Here is a 13,158-nt window from a genome sequence, read left to right on the forward strand (position 1 = left end):
CTGGGTAATACCATCTGTTGTCTATACTAGGACCTGGGTAATAACATGTTGTCTATACTAGGACCTGGGTAATACCATGTTGTCTATACCTGGACCTGGGTAATACCATCTGTTGTCTATACCTGGACCTGGGTAATACCATATGTTGTCTATACTAGGACATGGGTAATACCATCTGTTGTCTATACTAGGACCTGGGTAATAACATGTTGTCTATACTAGGACCTGGGTAATACCAGCTGTTGTCTATACTAGGACCTGGGTAATACCATGTTGTCTATACCTGGACCTGGGTAATAACATCTGTTGTCTATACTAGGACCTGGGTAATAACATCTGTTGTCTATACTAGGACCTGGGTAATACCATCTGTTGTCTATACTAGGACTTGGGTAATACCATGTTGTCTATACTAGGACCTGGGTAATACCAGCTGTTGTCTATACTAGGACCTGGGTAATACCATCTGTTGTCTATACTGGGTAATAACATGTTGTCTATACTAGGACCTGGGTAATACCATCTGTTGTCTATACTAGGACCTGGGTGATACCATCTGTTGTCTATACTAGGACCTGGGTAATACCATCTGTTGTCTATACTAGGACCTGGGTAATACCATCTGTTGTCTATACTAGGACCTGGGTAATATCATGTAATACCATGTTGTCTATACTAGGACCTGGGTAATACCATGTTGTCTATACTAGGACCTGGGTAATAACATGTTGGACCTAATAACATGTCTAGGACCTGGGTAATACCATGTTGTCTATACTAGGACCTGGGTAATACCATCTGTTGTCTATACTAGGACCTGGGTAATACCATCTGTTGTCTATACTAGGACCTGGGTAATAACATGTTGTCTATACTAGGACCTGGGTAATACCATCTGTTGTCTATACTAGGACCTGGGTAATAACATGTTGTCTATACTAGGACCTGGGTAATAACATGTCTAGACTAGGACCTGGGTAATAACATGTTGTCTATACTAGGACCTAGGTAATACCATGTTGTCTATACTGGGACCTGGGTAATACCATCTGTTGTCTATACTAGGACCTGGGTAATACCATCTGTTGTCTATACTAGGACCTGGGTAATACCATCTGTTGTCTATACTAGGACCTGGGTAATACCATCTGTTGTCTATACTAGGACCTGGGTAATAACATGTTGTCTATACTGGGACCTGGGTAATACCATATGTTGTCTATACTAGGACCTGGGTAATACCATGTTGTCTATACTGGGACCATGTTGTCTATATTAGGACCTGGGTAATAACATCTGTTGTCTATACTAGGACCTGGGTAATACCATCTGTCTATACTAGGACCTGGGTAATACCATCTGTTGTCTATACTAGGACCTGGGTAATAACATGTTGTCTAGGACCTGGGTAATACCATATGTTGTCTATACCTGGACCTGGGTAATAACATGTTGTCTATACTAGGACCTGGGTAATAACATATTGTCTATACTAGGACCTGGGTAATACCATAGAAATACCATCTGTTGTCTAATAGGACCTGGGTAATACCATGTTGTCTATACCTGGACCTGGGTAATAACATGTTGTCTATACTAGGACCTGGGTAATACCATATGTTGTCTATACTAGGACCTGGGTAATACCATCTGTTGTCTATACTAGGACCTGGGTAATAACATGTTGTCTATCTAGGACCTTGTCTATACTAGGACCTGGGTAATACCATCTGTTGTCTATACTAGGACCTGGGTAATACCATCTGTTGTCTATACTAGGACCTGGGTAATACCATCTGTTGTCTATACTAGGACCTGGGTAATAACATGTTGTCTATACTAGGACCTGGGTAATATCTGGACCTGGGTAATAACATGTTGTCTATACTAGGACCTGGGTAATATCTGTTGTCTATACTAGGACCTGGGTAATACCATCTGTTGTCTATACTAGGACCTGGGTAATACCATCTGTTGTCTATACTACTCTGGACCTGGGTAATAACATGTTGTGTATACCAGGACCTGGGTAATACCATCTGTTGTCTATACTAGGACCTGGGTAATATCATGTTGTCTATACTAGGACCTGGGTAATAACATGTCTAGACTAGGACCTGGGTAATAACATGTTGTCTATACTAGGACCTAGGTAATACCATGTTGTCTATACTGGGACCTGGGTAATACCATCTGTTGTCTATACTAGGACCTGGGTAATACCATCTGTTGTCTATACTAGGACCTGGGTAATACCATCTGTTGTCTATACTAGGACCTGGGTAATAACATGTTGTCTATACTGGGACCTGGGTAATACCATATGTTGTCTATACTAGGACCTGGGTAATACCATGTTTGTCTATATTAGGACCTGGGTAATAACATGTTGTCTATACTAGGACCTGGGTAATACCATGTCTATACTAGGACCTGGGTAATACCATCTGTTGTCTATACTAGGACCTGGGTAATACCATGTTGTCTATACCTGGACCTGGGTAATAACATGTTGTCTATACTAGGACCTGGGTAATACCATATGTTGTCTATACTAGAACCTGGGTAATACCATGTTGTCTATATTAGGACCTGGGTAATAACATGTTGTCTATACTAGGACCTGGGTAATACCATGTCTATACTAGGACCTGGGTAATACCATCTGTTGTCTATACTAGGACCTGGGTAATACCATGTTGTCTATACTAGGACCTGGGTAATAACATGTTGTCTATACTAGGACCTGGGTGATACCATCTGTTGTCTATACTAGGACCTGGGTGATACCATGTTGTCTATACTAGGACCTGGGTAATACCATGCTGTGTATACTAGGACCTGGGTAATACCATGTTGTCTATACTAGGACCTGGGTAATACCATCTGTTCTCTATACTAGGACCTGGGTAATACCATGTTGTCTATACTAGGACCTGGGTAATACCATCTGTTGTCTATACTAGGACATTTACATTTACATTTAAGTCATTTAGCAGACGCTCTTATCCAGAGCGACTTACAAATTGGTGCTTTCACCTTATGACATCCAGTGGAACAGCCACTTTACAATAGTGCATCTAGGTCTTTTAAGGGGGGAGAAGGATTACTTTATCCTATCCTAGGTATTCCTTAAAGAGGTGGGGTTTCAGGTGTCTCCGGAAGGTGGTGATTGACTCCGCTGTCCTGGCGTCGTGAGGAGTTTGTTCCACCATTGGGGGCCAGAGCAGCGAACAGTTTTGACTGGGCTGAGCGGGAACTGTACTTCCTCAGTGGTAGGGAGGCGAGCAGGCCAGAGGTGGATGAACGCAGTGCCCTTGTTTGGGTGTAGGGCCTGATCAGAGCCTGGAGGTACTGAGGTGCCGTTCCCCTCACAGCTCCGTAGGCAAGCACCATGGTCTTGTAGGACATGGGTAATACCATCTGTTGTCTATAGTAGGACCTGGGTAATACCATCTGTTGTCTATACTGGGTAATAACATGTTGTCTATACTAGGACCTGGGTAATACCATCTGTTGTCTATACTAGGACCTGGGTAATACCATGTTGTCTATACCTGGACCTGGGTAATAACATGTTGTCTATACTAGGACCTGGGTAATACCATGTTGTCTATACCTGGACCTGGGTAATACCATCTATTGTCTATACTAGGACATGGGTAATACCATCTGTTGTCTATACTAGGACCTGGGTAATAACATGTTGTCTATACTAGGACCTGGGTAATACCAGCTGTTGTCTATACTAGGACCTGGGTAATACCATGTTGTCTATACCTGGACCTGGGTAATAACATGTTGTCTATACTAGGACCTGGGTAATAACATCTGTTGTCTATACTAGGACTTGGGTAATACCATGTTGTCTATACTAGGACCTGGGTAATACCAGCTGTTGTCTATACTAGGACCTGGGTAATACCATCTGTTGTCTATACTGGGTAATAACATGTTGTCTATACTAGGACCTGGGTAATACCATCTGTTGTCTATACTAGGACCTGGGTGATACCATCTGTTGTCTATACTAGGACCTGGGTAATACCATCTGTTGTCTATACTAGGACCTGGGTAATACCATCTGTTGTCTATACTAGGACCTGGGTAATACCATCTGTTGTCTATACTAGGACCTGGGTAATACCATGTTGTCTATACTAGGACCTGGGTAATACCATCTGTTGTCTATACTAGGACCTGGGTAATAACATGTCTATACTAGGACCTGGGTAATACCATGTTGTCTATACTAGGACCTGGGTAATACCATCTGTTGTCTATACTAGGACCTGGGTAATACCATCTGTTGTCTATACTAGGACCTGGGTAATACCATCTGTTGTCTATACTAGGACCTGGGTAATACCATCTGTTGTCTATACTAGGACCTGGGTAATAACATGTTGTGTATACTAGGACCTGGGTAATACCATCTGTTGTCTATACTAGGACCTGGGTAATATCATGTTGTCTATACTAGGACCTGGGTAATAACATGTCTAGACTAGGACCTGGGTAATAACATGTTGTCTATACTAGGACCTAGGTAATACCATGTTGTCTATACTGGGACCTGGGTAATACCATCTGTTGTCTATACTAGGACCTGGGTAATACCATCTGTTGTCTATACTAGGACCTGGGTAATACCATATGTTGTCTATACTAGGACCTGGGTAATACCATCTGTTGTCTATACTAGGACCTGGGTAATAACATGTTGTCTATACTGGGACCTGGGTAATACCATATGTTGTCTATACTAGGACCTGGGTAATACCATGTTGTCTATATTAGGACCTGGGTAATAACATGTTGTCTATACTAGGACCTGGGTAATACCATGTCTATACTAGGACCTGGGTAATACCATCTGTTGTCTATACTAGGACCTGGGTAATACCATGTTGTCTATACCTGGACCTGGGTAATAACATGTTGTCTATACTAGGACCTGGGTAATACCATATGTTGTCTATACTAGAACCTGGGTAATACCATGTTGTCTATATTAGGACCTGGGTAATAACATGTTGTCTATACTAGGACCTGGGTAATAACATGTTGTCTATACTAGGACCTGGGTAATACCATGTCTATACTAGGACCTGGGTAATACCATCTGTTGTCTATACTAGGACCTGGGTAATACCATGTTGTCTATACTAGGACCTGGGTAATACCATGCTGTGTATACTAGGACCTGGGTAATACCATGTTGTCTATACTAGGACCTGGGTAATACCATCTGTTCTCTATACTAGGACCTGGGTAATACCATGTTGTCTATACTAGGACCTGGGTAATACCATCTGTTGTCTATACTAGGACATGGGTAATACCATCTGTTGTCTATAGTAGGACCTGGGTAATACCATCTGTTGTCTATACTGGGTAATACCATGTTGTCTATACTAGGACCTGGGTAATACCATCTGTTGTCTATACTAGGACCTGGGTAATAACATGTTGTCTATACTAGGACCTGGGTAATACCATGTTGTCTATACCTGGACCTGGGTAATACCATCTGTTGTCTATACCTGGACCTGGGTAATACCATATGTTGTCTATACTAGGACATGGGTAATACCATCTGTTGTCTATACTAGGACCTGGGTAATAACATGTTGTCTATACTAGGACCTGGGTAATACCAGCTGTTGTCTATACTAGGACCTGGGTAATAACATGTTGTCTATACTAGGACCTGGGTAATAACATCTGTTGTCTATACTAGGACCTGGGTAATACCGTGTTGTCTATACTAGGACTTGGGTAATACCATGTTGTCTATACTAGGACCTGGGTAATACCAGCTGTTGTCTATACTAGGACCTGGGTAATACCATCTGTTGTCTATACTGGGTAATAACATGTTGTCTATACTAGGACCTGGGTAATACCATCTGTTGTCTATACTATGACTGGGACCATCTGTTGTCTATACTAGGACCTGGGTAATACCATCTGTTGTCTATACTAGGACTGGGTAATGTTGTCTATACTAGGACCTGGGTAATACCATCTGTTGTCTATACTAGGACCTGGGTAATAACATGTCATCTGTTGTCTATACTAGGACCTGGGTAATACCATGTTGTCTAGGACCTGGGTAATACCATCTGTTGTCTATACTAGGACCTGGGTAATAACATGTGGACCTGGGTAATACCATGTTGTCTATACTAGGACCTGGGTAATACCATCTGTTGTCTATACTAGGACCTGGGTAATACCATCTAGGACCTGGGTAATACCATGTTGTCTATACTAGGACCTGGGTAATAACATCTGTTGTCTATACTAGGACCTGGGTAATACCATCTGTTGTCTATACTAGGACCTGGGTAATATCATGTCTACCATCTGATACTAGGACCTGGGTAATATCATGTTGTCTATACTAGGACCTAGGTAATACCATGTTGTCTATACTGGGACCTGGGTAATAACATCTGTTGTCTATACTAGGACCTGGGTAATACCATCTGTTGTCTATACTAGGACCTGGGTAATACCATCTGTTGTCTATACTAGGACCTGGGTAATACCATCTGTTGTCTATACTAGGACCTGGGTAATAACATGTTGTCTATACTGGGACCTGGGTAATACCATATGTTGTCTATACTAGGACCTGGGTAATACCATGTTGTCTATATTAGGACCTGGGTAATAACATGTTGTCTATACTAGGACCTGGGTAATACCATGTCTATACTAGGACCTGGGTAATACCATCTGTTGTCTATACTAGGACCTGGGTAATACCATGTTGTCTATACCTGGACCTGGGTAATAACATGTTGTCTATACTAGGACCTGGGTAATACCATATGTTGTCTATACTAGAACCTGGGTAATACCATGTTGTCTATACTAGGACCTGGGTAATAACATGTTGTCTATACTAGGACCTGGGTAATACCATGTCTATACTAGGACCTGGGTAATACCATCTGTTGTCTATACTAGGACCTGGGTAATACCATGTTGTCTATACCTGGACCTGGGTGATACCATCTGTTGTCTATACTAGGACCTGGGTGATACCATGTTGTCTATACTAGGACCTGGGTAATACCATGCTGTGTATACTAGGACCTGGGTAATACCATGTCTATACTAGGACCTGGGTAATACCATCTGTTCTCTATACTAGGACCTGGGTAATACCATGTTGTCTATACTAGGACCTGGGTAATACCATCTGTTGTCTATACTAGGACATGGGTAATACCATCTGTTGTCTATAGTAGGACCTGGGTAAAACCATCTGTTGTCTATACTGGGTAATACCATGTTGTCTATACTAGGACCTGGGTAATACCATCTGTTGTCTATACTAGGACCTGGGTAATAACATGTTGTCTATACTAGGACCTGGGTAATACCATCTGTTGTCTATACTAGGACCTGGGTAATACCATCTGTTGTCTATACTAGGACCTGGGTAATACCATCTGTTGTCTATACTAGGACCTGGGTAATACCATGTTGTCTATACTAGGACCTGGGTAATACCATCTGTTGTCTATACTAGGACCTGGGTAATAACATGTCTATACTAGGACCTGGGTAATACCATGTTGTCTATACTAGGACCTGGGTAATACCATCTGTTGTCTATACTAGGACCTGGGTAATACCATCTGTTGTCTATACTAGGACCTGGGTAATACCATCTGTTGTCTATACTAGGACCTGGGTAATACCATCTGTTGTCTATACTAGGACCTGGGTAATAACATGTTGTCTATACTAGGACCTGGGTAATACCATCTGTTGTCTATACTAGGACCTGGGTAATATCATGTTGTCTATACTAGGACCTGGGTAATAACATGTCTAGACTAGGACCTGGGTAATAACATGTTGTCTATACTAGGACCTGGGTAATACCATGTTGTCTATACTGGGACCTGGGTAATACCATCTGTTGTCTATACTAGGACCTGGGTAATACCATCTGTTGTCTATACTAGGACCTGGGTAATACCATCTGTTGTCTATACTAGGACCTGGGTAATACCATCTGTTGTCTATACTAGGACCTGGGTAATAACATGTTGTCTATACTAGGACCTGGGTAATACCATATGTTGTCTATACTAGGACCTGGGTAATACCATGTTGTCTATATTAGGACCTGGGTAATAACATGTTGTCTACTAGGACCTGGGTAATACCATGTCTATACTAGGACCTGGGTAATACCATCTGTTGTCTATACTAGGACCTGGGTAATACCATGTTGTCTATACCTGGACCTGGGTAATAACATGTTGTCTATACTAGGACCTGGGTAATACCATCTGTTGTCTATACTAGGACCTGGGTAATACCATGTTGTCTATACTAGGACCTGGGTAATAACATCTGTTGTCTATACTAGGACCTGGGTAATAACATGTTGTCATCTGTTGTCTATACTAGGACCTGGGTAATACCATCTGTTGTCTATACTAGGACCTGGGTAATACCATGTTGTCTATACTAGGACCTGGGTAATACCATGCTGTGTCTATACTAGGACCTGGGTAATACCATCTGTTGTCTATACTAGGACCTGGGTAATACCATCTGTTGTCTATACTAGGACCTGGGTAATACCATGTTGTCTATACTAGGACCTGGGTAATACCATCTGTTGTCTATACTAGGACCTGGGTAATACCATCTGTTGTCTATACTAGGACCTGGGTAATACCATCTGTTGTCTATACTAGGGTAATACCATGTTGTCTATACTAGGACCTGGGTAATACATCTGTTGTCTATACTAGGACCTGGGTAATAACATGTTGTCTATACTAGGACCTAGGTAATACCATGTTGTCTATACTGGGACCTGGGTAATACCATCTGTTGTCTATACTAGGACCTGGGTGATACCATCTGTTGTCTATACTAGGACCTGGGTAATACCATGCTGTGTATACTAGGACCTGGGTAATAACATGTTGTCTATACTAGGACCTTAATACCAGCTGTTGTCTATACTAGGACCTGGGTAATACCATGTTGTCTATACTGGACCTGGGTAATAACATGTTGTCTATACTAGGACCTGGGTAATACCATCTGTTGTCTATACTAGGACATGGGTAATACCATCTGTTGTCTATAGTAGGACCTGGGTAATACCAGCTGTTGTCTATACTAGGACCTGGGTAATACCATCTGTTGTCTATACTGGGTAATAACATGTTGTCTATACTAGGACCTGGGTAATACCATCTGTTGTCTATACTATGACCTGGGTGATACCATCTGTTGTCTATACTAGGACCTGGGTAATACCATCTGTTGTCTATACTAGGACCTGGGTAATACCATCTGTTGTCTATACTAGGACCTGGGTAATACCATCTGTTGTCTATACTAGGACCTGGGTAATACCATCTGTTGTCTATACTAGGACCTGGGTAATACCATCTGTTGTCTATACTAGGACCTGGGTAATACCATCTGTTGTCTATACTAGGACCTGGGTAATAACATGTCTATACTAGGACCTGGGTAATACCATGTTGTCTATACTAGGACCTGGGTAATACCATCTGTTGTCTATACTAGGACCTGGGTAATACCATCTGTTGTCTATACTAGGACCTGGGTAATAACATGTTGTCTATACTAGGACCTGGGTAATACCATCTGTTGTCTATACTGGGACCTGGGTAATAACATCTGTTGTCTATACTGGGACCTGGGTAATACCATCTGTTGTCTATACTAGGACCTGGGTAATAATCATCTGTTGTCTATACTGGGACCTGGGTAATACCATCTGTTGTCTATACTAGGACCTGGGTAATACCATCTGTTGTCTATACTAGGACCTGGGTAATACCATCTGTTGTCTATACTAGGACCTGGGTAATACCATCTGTTGTCTATACTAGGACCTGGGTAATACCATGTTGTCTATACTAGGACCTGGGTAATACCATGTTGTCTATACTAGGACCTGGGTAATACCATGTTGTCTATACTAGGACCTGGGTAATACCATCTGTTGTCTATACTAGGACCTGGGTAATACCATGTTGTCTATACTAGGACCTGGGTAATACCATCTGTTGTCTATACTGGGACCTGGGTAATAACATCTGTTGTCTATACTGGGACCTGGGTAATACCATCTGTTGTCTATACTAGGACCTGGGTAATAAACATCTGTTGTCTATACTGGGACCTGGGTAATACCATCTGTTGTCTATACTAGGACCTGGGTAATACCATCTGTTGTCTATACTGGGACCTGGGTAATACCATCTGTTGTCTATACTAGGACCTGGGTAATAACATGTTGTCTATACTAGGACCTGGGTAATAACATGTTGTCTATACTAGGACCTGGGTAATACCATCTGTTGTCTATACTAGGACCTGGGTAATAACATGTTGTCTATACTAGGACCTGGGTAATACCATATGTTGTCTATACTAGGACCTGGGTAATACCATCTGTTGTCTATACTGGGACCTGGGTAATAACATCTGTAATCTAAGTGTCTTCTCTCTCTCTCCTTCCCTGTACAGGTTCCGTTTCAGCGGGCGTATCCTGGGCCTGGCTCTGATCCACCAATACCTACTGGATGCCTTCTTCACTCGACCCTTCTATAAGGGCCTGCTGCGCATGTACGTATATCCACCACCTGGACTGTCTAATTCTAGCTATACACCAGGGGTATTCAACTCTTACCCTACAGGGTCCAGCGCCTGCTAGTTTTCTGTTCTACATGATCGTTAATTGCACACACCTGGTGTCCCAGGTCTAAATCAGTCCCTGATTACAGGGGAACAATGAAAACAGCTGTGGAACAGGCTTTGAGGTCCAGTGTTGAATATAGGCCTTTATACTATATAACTAGAGAGTATTTTTCAGATATTTTATGTGGTTATGTAGATTAGTAGAGTTAACTGACCTCCTGCCTAAATCCATTCTACACTACTCTACTCTATTCTACTCTACTCTATTCTATTCAACTCTACTCTATTCTGCTCTACTATATTGTACTATATTCTACCCTATTTTACTCTACTCTATTATACTCTATTCTACCCCACTCTATTCTACTATATTCTGTTCTACTCCATTATACACTACTCTATTCTACTATTTTATACTCTACTCTATTTTGCTCTACTCTGTTATACTATATTTTACTCTACTCTATTCTGCTCTACTCTATTCTACTCTATTATACTATATTCTACTATATTCTATTCTACTCTACTCTATTTTACTCTACTCTATTATACTATATTCTACTCTATTCTACTCCACTCTATTCTACTCTATTCTACTCCATTATACACTACTCTATTCTACTCTACTCTATTTTACTCAAATCTATTTTACTCTACTCTATTCTACTCTACTCTATTTTACTCTACTCTATTCTTCTCTACTCCATTCTACTCTGCTCTATTCTGCTCTACTCTACTCTGCTCTATTATACTATATTCTACTCTACTCTGCTCGACTCTATTTTACTCTACTCTATTCTACTCCACTCCATTCTACTCTACTCTGCTCTACTCTATTTTACTCTACTCTATTCTACTCTATTCCATTCTACTTTATTCTACTCTATTCCACTCTATTCTACTCTATTCTATTCCACTCTATTCTACTCTATTCTATTCTACTCTATTCTATTCCACTCTATTCTATTCCATTCTACTCTACTCTATTCTACTCTGCTCTACTATTCTATAGCCTATGTGAGCTGAGTGATCTGGAGTATCTGGATGAGGAGTTCCATCAGAGTCTCCAGTGGATGAAGGACAATGACATCGAGGACATGTTGGACCTCACCTTCACTGTCAATGAGGAGGTGTTCGGACAGGTGTGTGTGTGTGTGTGTGTGTGTGTGTGTGTGTGTGTGTGTGTGTGTGTGTGTGTGTATAAAGCTCATGTGTATGTACTGTGTGTGTAGATCACAGAGAGAGAGCTGAAGCCGGGCGGGGCCAACATCCCAGTGTCAGAGAAGAATAAGAAGGAGTACATTGAGCGCATGGTGAAGTGGCGTATTGAGAGAGGAGTGGTTCAGCAGACAGAGAGTCTGGTCCGGGGCTTCTATGAGGTACGATCTAGAACAAGGACTTTCTGAATAAAATATCTCCTCAAACATCTCCTGATACAGATTCTGATAAAGGTAGACTCAGCAGTATCATCATACACACTGGGGCAACTTCCTGCTCACAGACATCAACAACAACTGAATTCAAATTGGGCAAGATGTAGCTGAAGGCTGTATGTGATAGGATGTGATGGGAAGGCTGTATAATGGGATTGAGTTTGTTTTAGTTGTGTTTGTAATAATAATACATGCCATTTAACAGACTGTTTTAACCAGAGCGACTTACAGTCATGCGTGTATACAGTTTACATATGGGTGGTGCTGGGAATCTAACCCAGCACCGTTACAAGTACCAGCCTCTACCAACTGGGATACAAAGGACCACAAAGGCTGTGGTCATGGTTTGTAGCCTGGATGCCCTGTGCTGTGTCATGCAGGTGGTGGATTCCAGGCTGGTGTCAGTGTTCGATGCCAGGGAGCTGGAGCTGGTGATAGCTGGCACCGCTGAGATAGACCTGGTGGACTGGAGGAGCAACACTGATTACAGAGGAGGTATGAACAGGGGGGAGAGGAAGAGAGGGGGGAGACGGGGAGAGACAGGGGGAGAGGAAGGGAGGGGGAGACGGGGAGAGACAGGGGGAGAAGGAAGAGACGGGGGAGACGTTGAGAGACAAGGGGAGACGGGGAGAGACAGGGGGAGAGGAAGAGAGGGGGAGACGGGGAGAGAGGGGGGAGAGGAAGAGACGGGGGGAGACGTTGAGAGACAAGGGGAGACGGGGAGAGACAGGGGGGAGAGGAAGAGAGGGGGAGACGGGGAGAGACAGGGGGAGATGTGGAAAGGACAGAGGGGATAGACAGGGAGAGACAGGGGAGAGAGGAAGAGACGGGGAGACGGGGAGAGATGAAGAGAGGGGGAGACGGGGAGAGACAGGGGGAGAGGAAGAGACGGGGGAGACGTTGAGAAACAAGGGGAGACGGGGAGAGACAGGGGGAGAGGAAGAGAGGGGGAGACGGGGAGAGACAGGGGGAGAGGAAGAGACGGGGGGAGACGTTGAGA

At 42.7% G+C, this 13,158-nt stretch overlaps 1 protein-coding gene across 1 annotated transcript in view; it reads left to right on the top strand.

Annotated features, from left to right (window-relative positions):
- The window catches only part of hecw2b (HECT, C2 and WW domain containing E3 ubiquitin protein ligase 2b), an 88,491-nt gene that overhangs the window by 68,002 nt on the left and 7,331 nt on the right, over positions 1–13,158 (top strand). Inside the window, exons 24-27 of the mRNA XM_065022724.1 lie at positions 10,555–10,653; positions 11,738–11,867; positions 11,958–12,104; positions 12,539–12,653. Coding sequence (XP_064878796.1) covers positions 10,555–10,653; positions 11,738–11,867; positions 11,958–12,104; positions 12,539–12,653 — 491 coding nt within the window. The remainder of the gene's footprint in view (positions 1–10,554; positions 10,654–11,737; positions 11,868–11,957; positions 12,105–12,538; positions 12,654–13,158) is intronic.

This window comes from Oncorhynchus nerka, linkage group LG2 (genome assembly GCF_034236695.1).
Source record: "Oncorhynchus nerka isolate Pitt River linkage group LG2, Oner_Uvic_2.0, whole genome shotgun sequence".
Classification (NCBI taxonomy): Eukaryota; Metazoa; Chordata; class Actinopteri; order Salmoniformes; family Salmonidae; genus Oncorhynchus; species Oncorhynchus nerka.